At 40.8% G+C, this 23,789-nt stretch overlaps 1 protein-coding gene across 1 annotated transcript in view; it reads left to right on the top strand.

The window, feature by feature from the left end:
• Positions 1–23,789, top strand: part of ANKRD55 (ankyrin repeat domain 55) — a 94,461-nt gene that overhangs the window by 29,142 nt on the left and 41,530 nt on the right. The window contains exons 3-5 of the mRNA XM_045565673.1: positions 233–363; positions 4,063–4,172; positions 13,367–13,427. Coding sequence (XP_045421629.1) covers positions 233–363; positions 4,063–4,172; positions 13,367–13,427 — 302 coding nt within the window. The remainder of the gene's footprint in view (positions 1–232; positions 364–4,062; positions 4,173–13,366; positions 13,428–23,789) is intronic.

Raw genomic sequence — 23,789 nt, 5'->3', positions numbered from 1 at the left:
TGTTTTAATCAGCCAGTTATTGCAAAATTATAAAAGATTGGGGGAAAAGGCTAGAAAAACATATAGTTTATATAAATGTAGCAACAATCGTCTTCATCTCCTTTCAGTCCCATGCAGTTCAACAGCTGGGTTTCTTTTGCAAAGAGCAAAATAAATAAACAGGCAAATAAAGTCTGCTCGTCAATTTCATGAGTCAAACGTTTTTACAGGCTGTGGAAATGTCTCATTCCAGGATGTACGCCCTTGATGCATGCGGTTTCTGGACGGCAAGTGGACACAGTGAAGCTGCTGCTGAAGATGGGAGCCAACATCAACACGCAGGACGCTTACGGCCGCACGAGTTTATGCCTGGCCACCTACCTGGTACTGACTTGTGTCTGTCACAGGGGCTAAGGAGCAGGGGGTGCTAACAGCGTCACTATGGGGTCCCACTTGCAAAAGAGTGTTCTTGGATTTATGCAGCTAACCAAAGGAAATAGAACTTGAAGCTTTACTCCAATCATCTTCTACATTTTGAGTAATTTTGTATCTTCCTAAGAATCCTCTAAGGTAGAGGTGATATCATCATGAGAGAGACATTCTTTTCTATCTTAAAAGCATCAGGCTTTCCTATGGGACATTTCTGGACACACTTGGTACTTCTAAGAATACCCTCCATAAGTGACCCTGAGAGGGTGGGAACACCTTAAAGATCCAGTTAACATTTGTGGGGTAGGATTGGTGGATCAGAAGCTTGGGGCTGAGGAATGTGGGGACAGATGGGAGCTGGGAAAAGTGAGTGGGGGTTAGGGAGTGGGGGAGAAATACCAGGATCCTAAGGGGCAACACCAAGCACAGGACTCAGCCCATAATTGCTGCTCAGTTTAAAACCTGTGTAGTAATGCCAGTCCTCACCACTGGAGATTTCAGTTTGGCATTTCCCAGCATTAGAGCAAGCTTGGCTAAACCTTATTGAAAATCCTCAAGCTCCTCTCTTCTCAAATCCTCCCTGAGATCCTTCTGGGAGGCCCTAGGGCTGCCTTGGGTCAGTGTCAAACAAGTCATAGCCACCACATGGAGGTCATCACTCCCCTTCCTCTCCAGTGAGGCACCCAGAAATTTTCATCATGATCACTGAGGCTGCCGATGCAGTTTCTCACATTTGCTGCTGCTGCCTGTGGCTGGAGGTAGATTCACCATGGACCAGCCCCCCTGAAGGTGCCCTGCTGAAGTAAAACACTTCCCTTCCCCAAACACCACTCGTTCCTGCCATGATCTAGCATAGATTGCAATGAAGCATTGTCCAGTTCCCACAGAGATTTTCTTTAGAACCTACTTTTTCATTTGTTTGCATGCCCTCTTTCTCTGGGACTCACACATCTGGGAAGAGTTTTTCGAAGTGTGATCCCCAGATCTCTTGTGTCCATATCCCCTGGGGTGCTTGCTTCAAATCCAGGTTCATGGGGTACTTTCTGAGTCACATACTCTGGGGGCAGGACTGGGGTAGTGAGTGGGGTGGGGCGTGTTCTGCATTTTAAACAAACCTTGTTGGCAGTTTTTATGCCCACTGAGTTTGAAAACCACTGGTCTGTGCATGCCAGCTGAAGTCCCATGTCTCATTCGGACATATGGCTGTCCTCCCAGCTCCCCTCCCTGCTAGCACATGCCCTAATGACTGCTCTTGCTGGAGACTTTTTTTTGTATCTGAGCTGAGGAAAAGAGCAAATTAGGATCCAGGGGTGGAGGAAGAGGATAGAAGAGGTTTCTAAAGTTGTCTGCCACAATCATACAGATAGTGAAAACAAACTATGCCTCTTTCAAAATGCTGAAATTCAAAATTTCACATTTCTTTAGCTAGACAGCTACAGAAGGGACTGGGAAGTACTCCTCTAGAATGCAGTGAATAATAACAGGCATCTTTGCAGCCCAGAGAGGTGACACCTTTGCAGACACCTCTTTCCAGGAATGCATTCTAAGGACTGCATGAGGGGAGTGTGTCTGCAAGATGCCTACCTGTATGGTTCCCCATGGTGGGACCCCTCCCTGGCTCTGCTGAGGCTCATGGGAAGGGGGAGTATCCTGGGATTGCACTGTGAAGCCCACCATTCCCTCCTGGCAATGTTTGAATGTAAGTATTAATGAGAAACTTGGCAAAAGGGGCACTTAGAAATGAAGTTTTGCCACAGCTCCAAACTCCCGTATACAAATAAATTTATCATAGATGCATGACCTCGGGCAAATCACTTCACTTCTTTGTGCCTCTTTCCTCATTGTAATACGTAGTAAAAATAATATCCTAAATTCATCACAGCTGTTGGAGAAATACATGTGGAATTAGCCAAAACACACATAGTAGGTACAAAACTCATTTGTTGGTTCTAAATAGTGACCAAGGGTCTCAGATAGTATAGTCAATGGTTTTCTGATTTTTTTCTGAAGAAAAAAAAGAAAACCACATATACACACAGAATTCCAGAAAATGTTGCAAAACGATCTCTAAAAAATGTTTCAAACCTTCCCCTCCCCCTACAAAGCACCAAAAGATCTGCTTTTCAAAAACTGGAAATCTTTGGCAACTCTAAAACGTGCCCAGAATGCCTTTCTTTGGGTCTTCTAGTCATATTTTCTCCTTTTTAATCTGAGAACTTGATGACTTAGACATTAACAATTAAAAACAGATTTAATACATTGGTAAACTATGAGTCAAGACTGGAAATGCCATAAAAATATTTGCTTTAGACTTAGATATTATTGGTCAATTCTACAAAACCAGATTCAATATTATAACCTATGAATTTTGGTGTGCTTTTGTCGAGAGATTTTCTTTCCACTTTTCAAAACCAAAAAGTTCTTTTTTTATCATCATCTTCCTTCCTCTCCATGGATTTGTTAACATTTTGATTTTTATTGCTTTCAATATTGTGATATTAGGAGGGAAAATCTCATCTTTCTCTCAGCCTCTCTTGAGGCTGACTTAGACATGAATGGAGGAAGGCAGGAAGCCTGCTTCTGAGCAAAATAGAGTTATCATATTATTCTTCCTAATCGTGATTTCATCTGTGTATAAGTCTACTTAAAATTCGGTGAGTAACCCAAGTGTTTCTGGATGAACGTAGGAGACATTCTCGTCAGCATGCAAACCAAATTTGGTTATCAATAGGGTTGCATCAGTTTAAATAGTATATGGGAGGTCTAGCCTGAGATTATACCTGACCTTTTAAATGAAAGAGACAGTGGGAAAATAACCCAGCTGTCAGTGTTGACCAAGGAGGAGACAACCATGGGATGTAGCAAAAGGTCTCAATCTGGACAATTAGTAGACAGCAGGGAGTTCACACAGAGTTCTTGGGGAATTAATAAGTGGATAAAACACAGAGATGGAGAACCTTGGAGGGTACTGGTGATATGCCATATTTAGGGATTCAGGCTGTTTGCATCAGAAAAAATCAATCAATAAGGTGGCAGGGTCCTAGCCATTGGAGTGGGGCTCAGGTTAGGCCTCTAGGCACTGGGAGGGAGACTGATAAGAATAAGCAAGGCGCTGATCTTGTAGTTTCTGGAAAAGGAACTTGGAATAGAGGACCAAGGCCTGTTTATCAGACATAGGTAGACAGAGGCATAGAGTGGAAGCTGAGATTCAGATATCACATAGGAGCCCAATTTTTAGAACTGGACCATGACATCCAAGTCAGACTATTGACAAGCATGACTGGGAGCTAAGCCCACAGAAGGAGAGGCCAGAGCTGGTTAATTTTGGCCCTAGGACCAGGTATAGTCTGAGCATAAAAGTGGAATACCAGTGAGTGGCCCTAGAAATGGGAAGGAGGGGCAGAAGAGAGAGTCAGGGTCAGTCTGCATCTGACAGGGTGAAGGTCCTCCAGTAAACTTGGGAATTCATTTACCTTGAGACCTTCAGCCCTCTGCTGAGGTGTCCAAGTTGGAGTTGTGGTCCATAACCACTTCAAGTCAAATAAAATACGTTTTCAGCCAAACCAAAGAAGGAGAAAAAAACTAGAGAAAGTTTATTGGACTATGTTATGTGAGCTTGTGTTATATAATGATGTGGTTGCTCTTGTATTTCAGGGTTGGCTCGAAGGCTGTGTGAGTCTACTCAGAAATGGTGCCAAGCACAATATCCCAGATAAAAATGGCCGTCTGCCACTGCATGCTGCCACTCCCGAGCCCGACGTGAGGTAGGTGCCCAGGTTTACATGATGCTCAAGTTGGAAGGGACCCAACTTTCATTAGAAGGTCATCTACCCCATTCCTCTGGGGCTGATAAAAACAAAACCTATTCATTTTTTTTAAAGTTGCAGCTAACAGGACTGCAATGAAATACCCTAGAATAATCTCAAACCTTAATCTGATTCCCCTCCTACTTTGGTAAGACCTTTTTCTCCTAATCTTTGATTTAAGAAGAAATGCTGTTTGTCAGCATTAGAATGCATATATTTATTTATTCAATTAATCAGCCAGTCAATTGTTAATTTAGTAACTATTTATTGAGCATATACTATGGAACAAAGTAGTCCCTTGAAGTTCCACGGTAAGCAAGATAGAATCTCTGATGTCACAGAGCCTACGTTCTAGTGAAGGATTTAAGGGGCATACCAGTAAACAAGTAAATAAGATCATATCTAATAGTGACAAGTGCTATGAAGAAAATCAAACAGGGTAAAAGAGCAGTGAGCAGGCAGGAAGGTTCATATCTAACCCAAAGTCACACCAACCTTTAGGAGTGGGGAGGAGGCAAAGGAGCCTGAGACAGGGAGACCTGTGGGTTGGAAGGGAAACCAGAGTGTGTGCTCCTGGAAGCTGTGTGAAGAAATACATTCAAGTAAATTGGATGATCAAGAAGGTCACATTGGCCGGGCCTATAATCCTAGCACTCTGGGAGGCTGAGATGGGAGGATTGCTTGAGCTCAGGAGTTTGAGATCAGCCTGAGCAAGAGTGTGACTCTGTTTCTACTAAAAATAGAAAAATTAGCCAGGCATCATGGCATGTGCCTATAGTCCCAGCTACTCTGGAGGCTGAGGCAGGAGGATCACTTGAGCCCAGGAGTTTGAGATTGCTGTGAGCTAGGCTGATGCTACTGCACTCTACCCAGGGTGACAGAGTGAGACTCTGTCTCAAAAAAAAAAAAAAAAAAAGGAAATTGACCCTCCTTCCTCACTGCCCCCCTTTCATAAAAATTTACAAAAAAAAAAAAAAGAAAAGAAAGAAAGAAAAAGAAAGTGAAGAAGGTCACATTTTTGTAAGACAATTGAGCAACCAAGGAAAAAGTTTTGCCCACACCAAGGGTAGCTTCCCCATTCCTCTGTGTCTACATGGTCTCTGTCCCTGTTCTTTTGAAAGCCCCTCCAAGCAGCTGTTTAGAGTATTTCCTAGTATGGAATCAGTAACATTGTGGGCTCTTCTCAACTTCTGCTGTACAGAACATGCCTCTGACAGGAACTGAGCATTGCCAAGCCTAGGCCTCAGGCCAGCACCGTGGGAAATATATTCTGTGTGCCCCACTCTCTATACCCGTGTCCAGAAACCAAATCTAAAGCTCTGTCTGGGTTGAAGAGCCCAGGGCCCTAATCTTCCAAGTTGCGAGATAACCAGATCTCTTCATTTCAATCTCTTTTACAATAAAGTAAAAGGACTTGGGAAATTCCAGGACTATTCCCAAGGATTACCCCTTATAATCTTGGACTCTATCCAAACCTAACAGAAAAATAGGATTTACCCAAAGCCCAAAAAAACAAGGATGTTTAGAGAAGAAACAGCAAGCCCAGACAGCTCATAATCAATAGACATCATGAGGGATGACTCCCTCTTGATGAATTAGGGGGAGAAAAGAAAGAATGACTTTTCTAGGCAATCCACACAAATATTTAGTTTTCTGAAGAGTGGTCTTTAGGAAGTAAGTTTAAAATGTACCTTATTGGATTGTTCTGCCTTGACTTACTCTACTTAATTGCTTTTACTTGCCTCAGAACAGTCATATCAAAATCTACTAACTGTTCTGTTGAGGGGCTATAAGTGAAAAAAGAAAAAAAAGAAAAAAAATCTACTAACTGATTCTGGAAGATAAAAGCCTACTTAAGTATGGTAATAATAGCTGTTATAACAAATAAAACCGAAAGCTTCAGTGTTTTAACACAATAAAAATTTATTTCTCACTCATAACAATCCAGTGTAGGGGGAGGGTGGATAGCAGATTGTGGGTAGTGGGTGGCTCCCTGCCACGTAGTGATTCAAGGACCCAAGCTTCTCCCATTTTGTGGCTCCATAATCCCCTAGGATCACAGAATACCCTTCGTTCAGGCTGCAGATGGGGAAAGAGGAACACAGCAATCCTGCCTTCTCCTGGAGGATACGTTCCAAGACCCCAGTGGATGCCTAAACCCATAGATAGTACCAAACTCTATATATACTATGTTTTTTCCCATACATACATACCTATAAAGTTTAATTTATAAATTAGGTCCAGCAAGAGATGAACAATAATAACTAATAAAGCAATAGAGCAATTATAACAATATGCCAGCATCACTACTCTTGTGCTTTGGGGCCATTATGAAGTAAAGTAAGAGTAACTTGAACACAAGCACTGTGATATGAAACAGTCGATCTGATAACCAAGATGGCTCCTAAGAGACTAATGGGCAGGTGGTGTAGACAGCATGGATACACTGGACAAAGGGATGATTCATCACTCGGATGGGACAGAGTAGGACAGCACCAGATTTTATCACATTACTCAGAACAATGCACAACTTAAAACCTATGAATTGTTTATTTCTGAAATTTTTCACTGAATATTTTTGAACCTCAGTGGACCACAGGTAACTGAAACCATGGAAAGCAAGACCACAGATTAAGGTGGGACTACTATATAGAGAAGCCTCACTCAGATTCTTAAACCCTCAGCCTGCAAATAACACAATTCACTTCTGCTCACCTTTCATTAATAAGGACTAGTCATTTGACCCTATCTGGGTATAAGGAGCTCTCAGGAATATATTTCTTGCCAGGAATCTACCTCCCAACAGTTACTGCAGTCCATGAAAGGGGAACATGGATTTTGATGAACTAGCTCTCTCTGCCCTTAGCCCATTGCACCTGAGAGGTAAACTAAGCCTTGTCAGTCAAAATGACATTCAAGGTCAATTTGGTCAGTTGATTAGGTTCATCCTCTGAAATCATTGCAATAATAAATTGAAAACCAATCCAAGAGTACTTTCTCTCTTGTGGACTTGTATGTCTAAGTGTTGTCATGCCAGCAGTGCCCCTAGACTCTCTAGGATCTACATTGCATTGCTAGAACTGGGAGAATAGAGAGCTGTGGCTTCCCCTTCTCTTAAAATTGTACCAAATGACCCAGCCATCACCCTTGGATGAGTTGAAACCAGGAAAATAAACATTCTCTGTGTGTTGATGACATAGTTTTATTGTCCTAAAAGGATTCTTAACTGATTCTGAAAATAAAATTCTGCTTTAGTTATGGTAATGCTAGCTGCTTTAACTAATAAAACCCAAAGGTTAATTATTCCAAAATCAAAATCATTATTTCTGGTAAATGTTCCCCCACAATTAATTGGGTTAAAACCCGTATAGCAAATCAACTACAGTCATGCACCATATAACAACATTTTTATCAACAGCAGACTACATATGTGATGATGGTCGCATAAGATTATAACGCCATATTTTTATTATGTCTTTTCTATGTTTAGATACACAAATACTTATCATTGTGTTACAGTTGCCTACAGTATTCAGTACAGTAACTTGCTGTAGTAGGCTATACCATCTATTTGTGTAAATATACTCCATGATGTTTGCACAATGACAAAATTGCCTAACAATTAATTTCTCAGAAACTATCCCCATTGTTAAGCAACGCATGATTATAGTTTGGTTACCTACAGAACCTTGGGAAACTAGCTTGCCTTAAGAGTTCCCTATGGAATTACACAGTTCAAATTAGCTATTTTATAGTTGTTTAATTGAGAAATTTTATGACCATGGCAGAGTTTGATGCATCTGAATTAAATGTTTAAGGTAGAAGCTCACCAAGCCATGCTCTGTTGCAGAGAAATTGGGCTCCAGTCACCCATTTGTTTGTGTGTCAGCATGAACTCAGAATTGTTTTCCGAGAAAAAATAAAACCTGGTCTGGCTTGTAGGTATCTCCTAATCCTACAATCATAATGCAAGCCTGTTTGAGCATTTGCTTTTCCTAAGTGGACATGACTTCAGGTCAGCCTGCCTAACCACTAAAACATATGGGTTTGCATTTATTAATAACTTACAATGATGATGACAATGATGACAACATTGGCTGTTTACTATGCTTATGCTCTGAGCAAAGTTCTAAGTGCTTTTTGTGTACTACCTCATCTAACCCTTACCACACCTCTGTGCAGTAGGTAATAATATTTCTATCCCCATTTTACAGATAAGGAAACTGGAGCACACGGAAAATAATTAATTGCCCACAGTATATGTGAAGATAACCTGCCGATAGGTCTGCTGTGCTCCTGAGACCCACACTTGTGGACCTTGTAGAATTTATTTTAATGGTCATATTTTGTCATTAAGACCTTGGCCTTCATTGAGAGACCTCGGCCTTCATTGAGAGACCTCATAAGAAACAGCTTACAAATTTTATTGGCTTATTGTCAGTGTATATTTTGTTCATTATAGCACCCAAAACATCCTACATGTAAAACCACAAGAAAACTTCCTATAAAGAAGAAATTTCTGTGCTTCTCCTGAGAAATTATTTTTTTATTTTTACTATATGGACATTGTCACTTAAGATCATGTTTCTCTCTTTGGATGTTTAGAAAATTCAAAATTCGATTTGTATTCTACCTCTGGCACACATATAGGACTCCAGGTCACATCTCCTTTATCTTGCCCTTGTTTTCTCTTTGCCCCATTTCTTCACTAGTTTTCTTGTTTTACTCTATATGGTACAGGTTCGTGTACATGCAGTCCAGCGTCCCACCAGCATGCACACACATTTACTGCAGAGGTTGTCAGGGTGTGAACAGCACTCATTCCTGTTTGTGTTGACCCTGGAACATAGACTGCTGCTGGACTTCAGAACCCAGTGAACATTAAACTCAACCATTCAACTCCGTTTGCTATCTTTGTTAGTGGGTATGTGTCTGCACTTTCCGCTAATCATAAGTAGTATGTACAGGCCACAGGGTGGCCTTGTGCTCAGGTGATCATACTGGTTTCTAAAATCTGCTGACCCTTAGATGTCCAAACAGCAAGCTCCTTCCACTTGGTGCTCGCTGGAGGTTATTCAGAGGGAAGCCTCAAACCCAAGCTGCTTATAAACAATTAGCCCTTTGCCTCCAGAGGGAATTTTGGTTCTATGATAGAAACAACTCCCCAGCAAACCAATCAGTTCCAATCTGCCTGCCTAGCTAAACCCCCACTCAGCAGAGATGGAAGCTGACTCAGGGATAAGTGATTTATAATTATGAACCCGGAGGCATGTTGGGTTGACAAAAGCAAAGCAGCACAGGTTTCATCTTCGATTCTTCTTCCTGCTTTGAACCCTCTGCTTCTCAGCAGGTTTGAGTTTTCTTCCTTTCAGCTCCCCACGGAGCTTTCTTGCTCCCTTGGCTGGGACATTCAGAGGGCACCCGTGTGAAAGAGGGGGCATGATCATTAAGACAAAGCTCCAAAGAGAACAGAGTTGTGTTTGTACAAGCTGAGCATGCTAGTGTTGGAAGGCAAGCAGCAATTCCCTCTGAAAGCAGCCACAGGACTCTCTGAAGGTCTTTTTCATGGTCTCCATGGCTACTGGCAGATTTTTTTTTTTTTCTCTCCCTGCCAGAGCACCAGCAGCTCTGCCTCTTTTTATCACTCTTGACTACAGCCCAAGGAAGGAAGGAATCATCTCCCTGGGGTCCTGGTCTCTAGTTACCAGGTGTTTTAACTTCAGTGGTTGTGTCCCCACAGCACGCTCTTGCATCCAGGCAGCTTCAGGGACAGGAAGGGCAGATGGCTGGCTGGGGGACCATTTCTCCCACCAGTCCCTGGGACAGCCAGCTCCAGAGCTGACAGCATCCCAAGGGGCCAGCAAAACAGAAAAGCTCACAGAAATAAGTTGTCCCAGGATGCTTCTAGCTGATCTCTCTCTCTCTCTCTGACCCACCAATCACTTAATGGTAATCAAGGGAGATTGTTGATAAATAAAGGGTAGGGACTTTAAAAAAATTAATCATTATATAAAACTTATTATGACATTAAAGGCTATCCTAGGTGCTTTGTACTCATCAACTCACTTAAAGTCCCAGCAAATCTTTGGGAAGTGAGTATTACACTTTCTATTTTCAGATAAGAAAATGTAGGCCAGCGGAGTCTCCTAACTTGCTCAAGCTCACAGTTGGTTGGGAAGGAGCAGGAATCTTAACAGAGGCAGTTGGGCCCCAGCCCCCGGGGCTGGGTGCTCCTGCTGGGGTTCAGGCCTGCTGTCCTGGCACTGGGGACAAGGTGGGCTTCATGCTGCTGCCTCAGAGACCTGAGGGCAGGAGGGAGTCTGGACTGGTGTTAATGGGGGTTGTGAAAGACTCCTGGGCCACCATGGCACAAAACAGGGGCTCGGGGAAAGTACAGCAGAGGGCTGCAAGTAGTCTGGTGACTGAGACAGATGCAAGGAAGCCTCAGACTGGAAACAGGACACCTGATTTCTAGTTCAAGCCAAGTCACTGAGGCCTTGGGTAATGGCCCTGGTAAGCCTCACAGGGCTTCAGGGTCTTTGCTCTCACAAAATGAGGAAAAAAGAGTGAAGGTGAGGGTGAGGGCCTTTATCGGACCATTTGTGTCCAGCTTGGAAGATCAGTGAGTCTCAGAGACTTAGAAATTGATGGAGTCAGGCGGCACAGACTAGCGTCTATCTGGCAGGGCCGTGACAGGGAAGACATGAGATGTTAAAGGAGGCACCTGAAGAAAGTCTAGGGAAAGACTATTTAAAATTAACCAACAAGAGATTGGTTAACAAGAGCATACTCCCCAAAAGAGCAGGAAAATGTTACCACACCCTAGGCCAAAAGAGGCAAGGAAGGGAGCTGGTACTGGAACCTTCTGAGAGCTGTGGTGGTGGCTCCAGCTGCAGGAGCCCGGGCCTTTGGTGGAGAAATGCAGTCACTGCCAGAAAGGGAGCTGGCTTCTGCCGTCCTCCCGCCAGTTCTCCCGGGCCAGACCCAGTAGGGGGTCAGAGGGCAAGGGTACCTGGTTGATGCCATCCTCAGAGGTCAGCCTCAGAGCAGGACATTGCAGAGAAAAGAAGGATTTGAGAAGCAAATAGAGAAATATGTCAGTACCAGGTTCATCCCACAGCCTTGGGAGGCCCACCCAGGATGTGACAGGAGGTCTTGCTCACCCCACCCCTGCTCTAATCTGCTCAGAGCCCCTCTTCCCTCAAAGTGATCACTTCTGCCCCAGAAGATCCTGTCTGCTCAGGGTTAACTGGGGAGGACCACAATGGACCACAGCTGACCTGCCTTCCCTCCCACTCTCCCCAGCACTTCAGACCAGGTGGGCCGTAGAGGGGAAACAATGGCCAATAATGAGAGAGAGAGAAGAGAGGGAAAGGAAAAAAGAAAGAGACCAAGGACAGTCACCAGTTAAGCCTTGCCCCATCCATAAGGAAAAATATATCCAGTGGTGAAATAATAACAAAGACAAGAATAGTGTTACCCAAAATGCAATTATTTTTATAGTGTCTTCCCATCAGACAGAGAATGCGTCTAGAATTTAGAAAGCATAAAAGAGAGGTGCTACCTGCAGTAATAGCCATTGTTCCTTTAAGGTCTGTGTGCCAGGAGCTTTGTCCCTGTTGGGCCATTCGATCCTCAACACCTCCACTGCTTTGTCACGCTAGGATATACACGAGCGTACAGAAACTCAGAGGGATCATGCAGCAGTGAGGCTAGAGTCAAATCTCAGCATGGTCCTGGCTCCCCCAAAGACAGTGACAAACTAGATTTAAAGCACAGGCTTCCTGGTTATCTCGCTTCCACAGCAAATAACCAGAAGTCCATCCCTACTGAAGCTCTCCCTGTATTACATTTCCTAAGGCAATACGATTGTGTACCTTTCTTTTCTTCTATTGTAAGGAACAACTTAATACCTAGGACTTTAGATGTCATCTAAGCTGAAAGACAATGAAAATTTGGGGAAGAGACTAAATAATTTCATTTTTCAAAATATTCTTCTAAAAATAATTTCTGAATTTCTTTGGGCATACACTATTCTTTACCATCTTGCTGAGTATCCATTGATTAATTCATTCTGCACCTTTCTCAATAGTTTCCAAACCTGGCTGTTTACCAGAATTCCCTGAACATCTTTTTTAATCTGTAGAAGCTGGGCTTCTCCCCAGGCCTACTGAGTTAGCAACTGTGAGTATGGAGTCCAGGTATTAGTGGTTTTAAAAAATCTCCCCAGGCAATTCTGAGATGGAGCCAGGGTTCAAACTTTTAGGGTTAAGTGTTCTAGAACTTACACTTGGTGTGTTCCAGGCATGCTCTAAATGCTTTATGCATGTTAACTCATTTAATCCTCACTCTGAGCTATAAGACTGGTGGTTTTTACTACCCCTATCTCACAGATGAGGAAGCTTAGGCACAGAGGGGTAAGTAATTAGCATGAGGTTACAGAGCTAATCAGTAGCAGGGCTGGCATGTGAGCCTAGGCAGTCAGAGTCCTAGACCCTGAGTCACTAGCCCCTGTGCTTAGCTGGTTCTCCCTCTCTCTCTCTCTCTCTCTCTCTCTCTCTCTCTCTCTCTCTCTCTCTCTCTCTCTCTCTCTCTCTCTCTCTCTCTCTCTCGGAGGGAGCATTGACCTCAGTCAACCAAGCACGGGTAAGAGTTTGAATTTCAGAATCTTTGGGAGTTCCTTCACACTGATTACTGCCATCTCATGCTTATATATTTGCATATTTCACCAAGAATGAGCAAAGTTGTACATGCTGACTACCGCCTGGTATAATCTATGCATTTAAAAGGCATACGCACCTAGGAGTGAAGCAGTTTGAAAGCATACTAGAAGTTTTTGCAAAATCAATAAAGAGTAAGCACTAGATGATTTTGGTTCTTAAAGGGCATGGCTAGGTGACCTAGGCCTGGAGAATACAATAAGCCTCCATGTCCCTTGGCCCTTCCAGGGGCAGACAAAGGTGCTCCTCACAGATGCCTTCTTACCTTTCACGCTTGCTTCTTTTCTGCAGATCTTTGCCGTAGAGAATTGGGAAGAGCCCTCACCTTTATTTGGAAGCCTTCAACTGACCATATTTCTAATGTGTTCTTATACTGGTTCCAAGAGCACCATGACTGTTCTTTTGAGCCACTTCTCCTGTTTTTCCTTACAGGCTCCTGACAGTCCTATTGCAACAGTCGAGCCTCAGTGAGGTCAATCACCAGGACAGTGAGGTGAGTCTGCCCCCTCACACAACAGGTGCCATTTTGCATGCGGGCATGGAAGGAAGGGCTTTTCCAGAACCACTGTGCTCCCTCTTATAAAGCCACAAAGAGGGGGTGGAGTACATTTTTGTGTTCCTACGCTGAAAGGGAAACCTTTGTCTCCACTATTAATCCTCAGAAATTTATCCCTACCATGGGTGTGGGTAGCTTTTAATAGGGAAGGACTTTACTGCATTAAGTACTTAAGCATTTACCATACGACTGAAATTTTGTAATTTCCCTCTGGACATTGAGAAATAAATATTGCTCTCTCCTGGCTTGTCAAGTTCCAGAAACTTAGATGGCAAGTTATGGCTCCAGACGTGCTCTCTCTAGTAAGAGGTGACAGAGAGCCTGGAGCAGAGGTGTGCACCTGTAGTCACTTGGGAGGCTAAGGCAGGAGGATTCCTTGAGCCCAGGAGTTCAAGTCCAGCCTGGGCCTCTAAAAAAAAAAAAAGAAAAAGATGACAGAGATAATAATTTCAGTCTACCTGCTCTAGATGCCATATTATTAATCCCAATGATCACAGCTGCTGTTTTCTTCATGTTACAAAGACAATATTGTAGAAGGCTTCCAAAAATACTGTTCCACACTCTTGAACGAAGTTCTTGAGGGAGGGTGGATCAGACACTAAGCCGACCTGCCCCAGAGTAGCTTAGGGGCTTGTTATATCTGCTTAGCTCTTTTAAAATTAAAACTAATTTTTATTAGCCAGACTGATTTCCTTAACAAGCTTCTTAAAACCAATTTAAATGCCTGGTTTTTAATGGAATTTTAAAATAAATAATATGTGCTTGGTTTGGGGCATCTCACTGAGAAAGTCTGATAACGTTAAAAATGCATATACACAAAGATGCCAACCACATTGTTTTCAAGGAAGCCGCCTTGCCATATAGGCAACGGGGTGGGGGTAAGCCTAAGAGTTTTCTCCTGGGACGGACTCCCCATCTGTCTTGAGCTGCATTAAAGTCCTGCTTCTGCTTTAATGACCACACCAAAAAGCCCCTGCTCTGCAGCCTGGGCCTGAGCTTGGACACCTCCCCAGCTTGGTGGTCACAGGCTGCTTACACTCCCCACATCTTCAGTGGTTTAAAGCAAAACCCCAGAGGAAGGAGGATTGCTCTGTTTTAAACTTCTGCTTTAAAAATGAGAACCAGAGATGAGACCGCACACTCTGGTCACTCTCTGCCCATGGCGTGAAGGCAGGGAGCGCGAGTGGCTACAGTCCGTGTCAGCAGATTGTGAACTTCTAGATTTTAGGCAAGTTGCCAACTACTTCCTTCACATCCAACCCCTGCCCTCACCCCCCAAACTGGGTCTTACTTAGAAAGGTGGCAGACTTGGTCATTCATAACCTAAAGCTAGTTCCACTCAGAGACTTCTAACTGGTGTACCCCTCAGCTTAACTAACATACCCCAACAAAGGCCTAGTTCCCTATTTTTCCCCACCCTGGGAGGCACCTGGCTGGTGGAGATAATGAAAGTAGACACAGATCTTTCTAAGAGTGGTAATTGTAACACCTTACAGATCATATGTGGTAAATATTGGAAAAGTCCCCTGTTCCTCCTCATGCAAAGTGACCTATATGAAAAGATTCCTCCTGCTATTACATCAGCATTTGGATCCATCAGGTTTTAAGCTCAGAGAGCAGGGGGTTCGACAGGGGCACTTCCTACCCAGTGTCACAGCCCTCCCGGGTCCCTGTCACGGCGTGTCTGAAATCCACCTGAAACCAACTGCTAGTGCTAGCCTGTATTTTTTATACTATATATTTTTAATATATAAATACACGTTTATAAATATGTGCATTATATATAGTATTGTTAAATAAAAATTTAAGAGGCCATTGTTTTGGCCTGAGCTCTTACCCTAGGCTCCCACAGACCAGAATAAAAATCAAAATGGGATCACTTATCCTTAAGTTTCAAGTTACCAAACTGAAACTAAGTTGTTATCTGACCTTCTGAGAAATCAGGGGAAAGATAATAGCCAAATTTCCCAAACAAGCCAGTTTCCATCAGCATGATAATGAAATTCCCTCTGCTTTTAATCTTTTCAACAAAAAGTAACCTAAAATAAACCTGATGTTGACCAATCAGTTTATTTCTCTATTGTTCTGTTTTCCTGTTTCCACCATTCAAGGAAAGTAACTTTGAAATGGCCAATCTGATTTTGGTTCTTTGCTTCTGCTTTGTTCTGCCCTTCTCTGTCGTTAAAACAACCTTCTCTGCCCGGCTCACTGGCACACTTATTCTATTATTTTTTTCTTTTTAAAATTTTATTTGTATAATTTTAAGGTGTACAAATGCAGTTTTGGGTAACCATCACCCAAAGACATATTCTATTTTATGGAATGAAATGTTGCCCAATTTTAGAATTTAAAAAAAGCCAATTAAGACCTTTAAAACTAAATCTGCTATAATTTTGTCTTTTGACAATATATTAATAATATATATTACATATAAATATAAAATGTAAATTTTATATATGTATATGTATGTCATTGCTAGTGTGAGCCAATCAGATTAAATTTGCAAGGGCAAAGCTCTTGCCATTGAGAAATAAGGATACTTCTGAAATGGAAAGACACAGCCCAGGCTTTCTTTTTCATTCATTTGCTTTGGTGGAGTTCCTGTGTTTGGCTGCTAAGTGTTTTGAACAAGCAATCTCCTCTCTCTCCTTCTCTCAATCATTTTTCATTGAGCTCTAAGCACCATGCAGCCACCATTGTATATGTAAAACAGACAGACACACACACCCTACACCTGCTAAATTCCAGGAAGCAAAAAGAGTGAAGCCAAAAGCAATGAGGGAAAGGGTAAGTTAGTGCCGGAGAAGCATTATGGTTTCCTACTGCCAAGAGGAAAGAGCAAGGCATTGCCCTACCTAGTTTAATGAAATTATTTTCCACGAATAACTGAAGGAGTCCCAAAATTATCACAATAATGATTAAAGATTAAAGAATCAATTAGTAGAAATCTAACTTCATTAACAGACATATTCAATTGAAAACTGAAACTAAGGAATGGAGAGATAGAGGGAAGGAAGAAAAAAATTCAATTTCTGAAGCTATTCCATAACTGCTCGAGCAAAACAAAACATAGTCTTATTTTATGTCAGGGAGGTGAGTATCACCTAGAGGCTATCCTGATCTGAGTTTAGTGACTGAAAACAACTCTTGTGTATTATTAGTTTTTACTTATGTAAGTAATACGTGAACACATTTGCTTTAATAAGTTTAAATATTAGAAATAATGCTAAGAAGTCCTTAATTACTTCTACCCCACCACCTTTGCCCCCAGGTAATCGCTGTTTGATGTGTCTCTTTCCTAATCTTTTATATATAATATATTCACAGGAACTATGGAGTATTACATAAAATGTATCACTTTATATGTTGTTTTGCAACTTTGTTTTTTCAATTCTAGAATGTGTCTTAGAACTCTTATACATATAGATCTGGCCCATTCCTTTTAATAGCATCATAGTGTTCCATACTATGAAAATACCTCACTTAATTAGCCATTCTCCCACGAATGGATATTTAGGTTGTCTCCAATTGCTCACCACCATACACAGTAATCTAAAGAGTGTTTTTTTGATAAGCCTCCTTGAGTACTTTATACAAGCATTTCTCTAGAAGAAGAATTGTTGAGTAGCATACATTTTTATTTTTAATACACACTGCCTAATTTTCCCAAAATAGCTATATCAATTTATAGCTCCACCAGTTGAGTAAGGAGTGGTTTTCTTTTTCCACTTGTTCCTGGATTTTCTTGTTATTTGAATTTTCCTGATTAATGAAATTGGGCATCGTTTCCTGGAGATAGTGGTCTTTTTTATATCTTCTTTTGTGACTGTCCTGTTTACAAACTTTGTCCATTGATCTATTGGATTACTTGTCATTTTCTTGTCTATTCATAGGAGTTTATTTTATATTTTGAAAATTAATCCTTTGTTGGGTTGTAAATATTTTTTCACAGGCTGTTGCCTATTTTAGAACTGTTCATAATGTCTTGTACAGAACTTTAAAAATATAATGTAATGAAAATGATCATTCTTGTCCCTGCTTTTGCTTTTGATGTCTTTTTAAAGGCGGCCTTTGGCCTGGCGCAGTGGCTCACGCCTGTAATCCTGGCACTCTGGGAGGCCGAGGTGGGCGGATCGTTTGAGCTCAGGAGTTTGAGACCAGCCTGAGCAAGAGCAAGACCCCGTCTCTACTAAAAATAAAAAGAAATTAGCTGGACAATTAAAAGTATATAGCAAAAATTAGCCGGGCATGGTGGCACTTGCCTGTAGTCCCAGCTACTCGGGAGGCTGAGGCAGAAGGATTGCTTGAGCCCAGGAGTTTGAGGTTGCTGTGAGCTAGGCTGATGCCATGGCACTCCAGTCCGGGCAACAAAGTGAGACTCTGCCAAAAAAAAAAAAAAAAAGGCAGCCTTACTTAACCCAAAGAACTGAATTACATTATGCTAAGTATATTTTAGCTTGTTACAGGATTTTTTAAATATGCAGTTGCATTTCTGAACTCTTTGTTCTGTTCCAATGATCTGTTTGTTTTTCCTGTTTCATTAACCACACAGCCTAATTATAATGTGACTTATTTAGAGGCTATCCGCACTGCAGAGTTTGACACTGTGGAAAAGCCAGATGGGGTCAGATTGTCCTTGGTCCTTTTTGTTCTTCACATCAGGACCTCAGGGAAATCACTGACATAGAGGCTTGTCTATTACAGCTACAGGGAGTTAAGAAGTTGCTGCCCAACTGGAATCTAACCTCTCCTGCTCTTCTTATTTTAGCTTTGACAGGAAGCACACCCCACCAAGAGGGGCTGTGAGCCATCAGCATCTGGGTTAGAACTCTGAATGCATTTATAAAGAGAAGCACTGGCATGCATGGTATTTAGAATGTATTGTTGATTCTATATTAAATACACATTCTTATATAAGTAGATTTTTGTGAGCAGCCTGACAATCCAAACTTCAATTTTAACAGTACTCTGAGAAATAAGTTGCAAAACAGATGTGCACTTTTGGACATAATTCTTAGCACCAATTCCACTTACTACATTCCTAAGATATAACCATAAGCAGATATTATGCACTATAAAGGCAAAATCAGAAGAAACAGTCTCTGACTCTAGAAATCTTTTAACTTAACAGCAAAAGGTAAAATAGTAAAGCAAATTATTTTAAGCGTACCAGAATTTTTATCCTAAAACTGAACACCTTAAAAAAATGGAATAGGGTTGCCACTACTTAGGAGCCCTCACCTCCTTTTCCCCCTCATCCTCCTAACCCCATAAATGTTTAGAGGCAAGCCATGTCTTTTTCATCTTTGTATCCCTAGACTCTATTAATAGCTTAGTAATTAAAAATTACTCAAAAAAATTAGAGCAAGAGAGAGAATTAAATTCAAGAAAAAGTTGTGTTACTTTATTTTATGGCCCTTTCTCCCTTTATTCTGTTGATGCAATTTAACTACCTAATTTATTTACCAGACTTGACTCCAGGTGACTTTGTTATTTCCAAACTCTACTCCCCAAAATATAAGATTTTTATGATATTAAAGGTGTCCATGTGAAAAAATATACAAATTTTGTATAGTCTAGAATCTTCAAAAAATGTCCTGTAGACTCTAGAGCAGCAGTCCTTACCCATTTTTGTGATACAGACACCTTTCATGTGTTGTTGAAGCTTATAGACACTTTCTTAGAAAAATATCTGAAATTACATAAAATAAAAAATATAGGCTTACAAAAGAAATCAATTACATTGAAATGTAGTTATCAAATACAGTTATCAAAATATTTTAAAGAACAAATTTGTAATAGTAATATACAAGCTTTTTTATTAATGCATTATGGGACAACTACTACAATTTTGAAGTAGTGATACATGTAAATAATACATAAATTTTGAGACATCTGCAATAACTAATGTGACAGGAAAGTTATCTGTAATTTATATTAGTGGCAAAGTCACAGGTACTGTTAACAATACTTTGGGTTGTTGCCTATATTCATAATTAAAGAAGATGCCAAATTTCAATTAGAAGTTAGTGAAAATAAAGGTGTAATTATTTTTCTGATGCAATCTCACACAAATCCTTTTTTCTATCCATGGATAGAACCCTTACTCTAGCAATAATTAAAAAAAAAATCTTCCAAAAACATTTTGAGCAATGAATGGAACAATTATATAGCCTCCTATGGTAATCTACTTGAAACAGGAAAATAGTTATTTTATTCATTTAAAAAATATTTGTTAAGTGCCTACTATGTCTCATGTAGACTTCATCCCTGCTCTAATAATAGTGTTCACAATTAGTGCAAGAGAATGTAGATGCTCTGCTTTGCTGAAAAATAAATGTAACAACTTTGGCCTCTATTCTAAAAATGCTTTTTTTTTTATAAGTTTGTTCTTATTTGCTCCTAGATTTCCATGAGCTAAGTTCATTTTAGTGTAGTTTTTTTCTTGCATTTTATTGTTTTTTTTGTCTCATTTAAGTTATGAAATCTCCATTCTAAAGTCTTTTATTTTTTTTTATGTCAAACACATTATTCTGGGAATTATTAAAGGGAGAAAGTAAGAGTTTAAAGAACGGCATTATTAGCAGGCATTCCCAGTGTTCTAAAATCCAACTGCAGATTATTTTTGGTCTTCGGTTATAATTTTTGGCTATTATGATGTTCAGTGTTTATCTATCTGAATTAGGAAACTCCAAAACAAAGACAATGAATTAATTTACTAAGCTTTCTGATCTAGAAGATTTTTTCCAAATAAAAATGAGAGAAATGTCTTTCATTACTTCATTTGTAACACCGTCTAGTTTTTAAAACTAGATGTACTTTTAAAGTTTATCATTTATTCCAATTTTTTGTCTAAGGAAGACCTTCTATAACTTTCGTGGGGGGTAGCCACATGTGATTGGGTTATTAATAGTATGTGGAATTTCAAAATGTCCAAGAGCCAAATTGGACTTCTGTGAAACTCTAAATCCTTCAGAGGATGTAGAATTGTTTTGCTAACCTCTCAGCCACCTGCTCCAACCCTGTCCCCCTCATGCACCAAGAACAAGGGGTATACAACGCACCCAGCCACATCAATGTTTGTCTCTCTGTACCTTCAGTGCCAGCTAGAGCCAGTCTAAAAGTACAGTTCTGAAACATGAAACCTGCTAAGCACTAAATCAGATTTCTGGTTCAGAAAACACAAAAGTTACAGTGGTTTTGGCGGGAAAAAAAAGAACAAAGTTCTGAGAAGCTGATAGGACTTGTAAGCCCATAACTGAAATTGTGGTGGCACAGGTTCAAGGTGCAGAATTACTCATCTGCACAAGACCAGTGTTCCAAAGCAACCCTACTATGCACCTGACAGTTAGAACATACATTTAGTCTTTTCAGCAATCTAAAAATGGATCCTAAGTCAATTGAAACTTAACATTTCCCTTCAAAACATTCTGGAGAGCTTATATTCTTAACTGAATGCGAATTACTCTTCACTTTTTGAACCAATACTTTTTGTTTTTCAATAGAGTAAAATTCTACTGTCACCAGGGCCATCTGGGTGTTTGTTGCAACTTGTCTGCTAGTAACTCCTAGATTTTCAGCTCCTAGATGCCTCAAAGGCTCAACTGATTCCTGAATGAAACGGCAGAGAATAGCTGGTAGGAAAGGTCTTCACAGTTTCTAGACAGATGGCCGTCTTGCATCCAACAGACTCTGATTTTATACTCCCCGTGAGTCCAAGAGATCTTGGATTACCTGCAATTCACTAATTAATTCTCCCAGTAAGCGATTCTTGAACACCCACTGTGTGCTCAATGCAGTGGGCATACCATGTGAATATGCTGCAGCATCTACCTTTCTGTGCAGCACAGCTTAAATGTGATTTCTGTCACTGCTCAGTATAGACGCCAATTGCCAAGCCTGAAGTCTGCCCCTTAAATGGTTACCAGAATCTTAACACAACTACAACTCCAGGCTCAACAGAAGCTGAAGAAAGGAGAAGGAAGCAGTTGTAGGAAAATGTTCCTAAAAAAGAAGTGTTGTGCAATACCAACCACTGCCCTTGAGCTGATTTTGAAAGTTTTGGTTTTCATATTATTAACTCTAAGAAGATTTATTTTTATTTCTCATTAGCCCAACTGAAAAAAAAAAAAAGCAGCAGGAAATTTCTTTTAACTTGACTGAATGTTTGCAACCCATTTGTATTATAAAAGTATTTAGAGAAGTAATAAAGTAATTCAAGTCTTAATTTGGGGCCATTCAGAGGATTGCCAGTTATTTCTAAGGGTATTCCCAAATTTCAGGGTGGGAGTGGACTGGGAGGGAGAATGAATATAATATATATTTTATATCTTACAAAAATAATATTTTCCAGCTGCACTTTTAGGAGGAGCCTAGAGGCAATGCCAAAGAAAACAAACAATATGGAGTGGCAGCCCTTACCCTAGTGAGAACCACTGTTTTAAAAAGTAAAACGACCTTGAATCCAGCTAAAATCACAAAGAAAATTTTTCAGCATCTGAGCTCATTTCCAGAATGAAAGTTTACCAGCATAATGTGTGAAAAGAGCATTTTTTTCTCCAGAGTCAGAGAAACCTGGATTTGAATCCCAGCTGTACTAGGTACTCAGTCAATGACCTTAGACATGTTACTTAACCTGTTTGTGTTTCAGTTTCCTCACCTATAAAATGAGCCTAAAAATAGCTACCCCTAGGGATCATTGTAGAGATCCAATGAGATAACATATAGAAAGCTCTTGGCACCAAGTAGGTATATGAAAAATGATAATGTTCCTCCCACCCCATTCGTTTACCAAAATATGCAAGAGTTGAATTTTGTGGGGCTTTTATTGTTGTTTTAAGAGAATAACTCTTAAAGCCTAGCAACTGTGTTTAGGAGACAAAGATTAACAGTGCATAACCACGGTTTAATTCACAACCACATTTTCACACTGAATTCTCCTATCACTAAATCACATCTCTACATAGCCTTGCCATCTACCTCACCTTTGACAGTATGGTCATACAAAGGACAGGATCATTTGGAGCACTCATCAAAAATTCTGACAAGTTGCAACTGATGAGTTAGTCACAATGATCGTTATCAAACAAGTTCATGTTTTATAAGGGAGAAGTCATGTTCTGCCTTTCCTTCTTAGGTGTATGATTTTTAAAAAGTCAAATTTTTAAAAAGCAAAACATTCAATCAAGAACAGTGAGAAGTCACTCATTGATATAATAAGTATTTTACTCAACATCTACAAGGTGCCTGGCACTGTGCTAGGTTCTAGGGATCCAGAGGGGCAGATAAGCTCTGCGCCCATGAGTCTTACACTCTTGAAAATGGACTCACCGTCTTTACCCCTGAATACTGTTGGCACTTCATGATGCCAGCATGACTCTAAAGCAAATGGGACTAAGAACTAGGAAAGGAGTGATACATATAAATAAAAAGAAACTCATTTCCTTCTGTTCAGATTTTTTTTTCTTTTAGAAACAGAGTCTCACCCTGTTGCCCAGGCTGGAGTGCAGTGCCATGATCAGAGCTTACTTCAACCTCGAACTCCTGAGCTCAAGCAACCCTCCCACCTGAGCCTCCTGAGTAGCTAGGACTACAAGCATGAGCCACCATGCCTGGCTTCTTGTGTTCAGATTTCTAATCCCAGTGAGCCCAATTAAAAATGAAGAGGATTCATTAAAATGCACTAAGCTATTCTGAATTCCCAGTAAATATTCAGCTCTTAGAATACTAATAATAAGTTCCACTGCCCTTGAATGAGCATTTTTTTTCCATGTGGAACCAATTTCTTGAAATATCCTCAAGAGTATCTCTGAAGGCTCACTGTTAAATGACACTTGGAACTTGAAAGCAGACCATAATTTAAGGATTTAAAATATGGAACTGGTTGAGGGGATTTAACATTCTAATCCCAGTGCCCCACAAACCTCAAACCCTAGATTCAGTTCTGTACTCAAAGACTCGGGAAGTCCTCTAGAGCTCAGCTTCCTCTTCTATAACATGAGAAAGACAATTGCACCTGCCAGAGTTGGCTACACAGTATAGCAAACAACTCAAAATCTCAGCCGGGCACGGTGGCTCACGCCTGTAATCCTAGCTTTCTGAGAGGCCAAGGCAGGAGGATAGCTGCAGCTCAGGGGTTTGACACCAGCCTGAGCACAGTGAGACCCCATCTCTTAAAAAAGAAAAAAAAAAAATCTCAGTGGCCTGACACAATAAAAGCTTATTTCTTGCATCCAATGCTGGCTGGCCCGGTGGCCCTGTTCTCTCACATCAATCAAGGACCCAGGCTTTTCAATCATA

Source organism: Lemur catta, chromosome 12 (assembly GCF_020740605.2).
Source record: "Lemur catta isolate mLemCat1 chromosome 12, mLemCat1.pri, whole genome shotgun sequence".
Taxonomy (NCBI): Eukaryota; Metazoa; Chordata; class Mammalia; order Primates; family Lemuridae; genus Lemur; species Lemur catta.
Note: the sequence above shows the minus strand (reverse complement) of the source record. Positions and strands in the feature narration are given on the sequence as shown.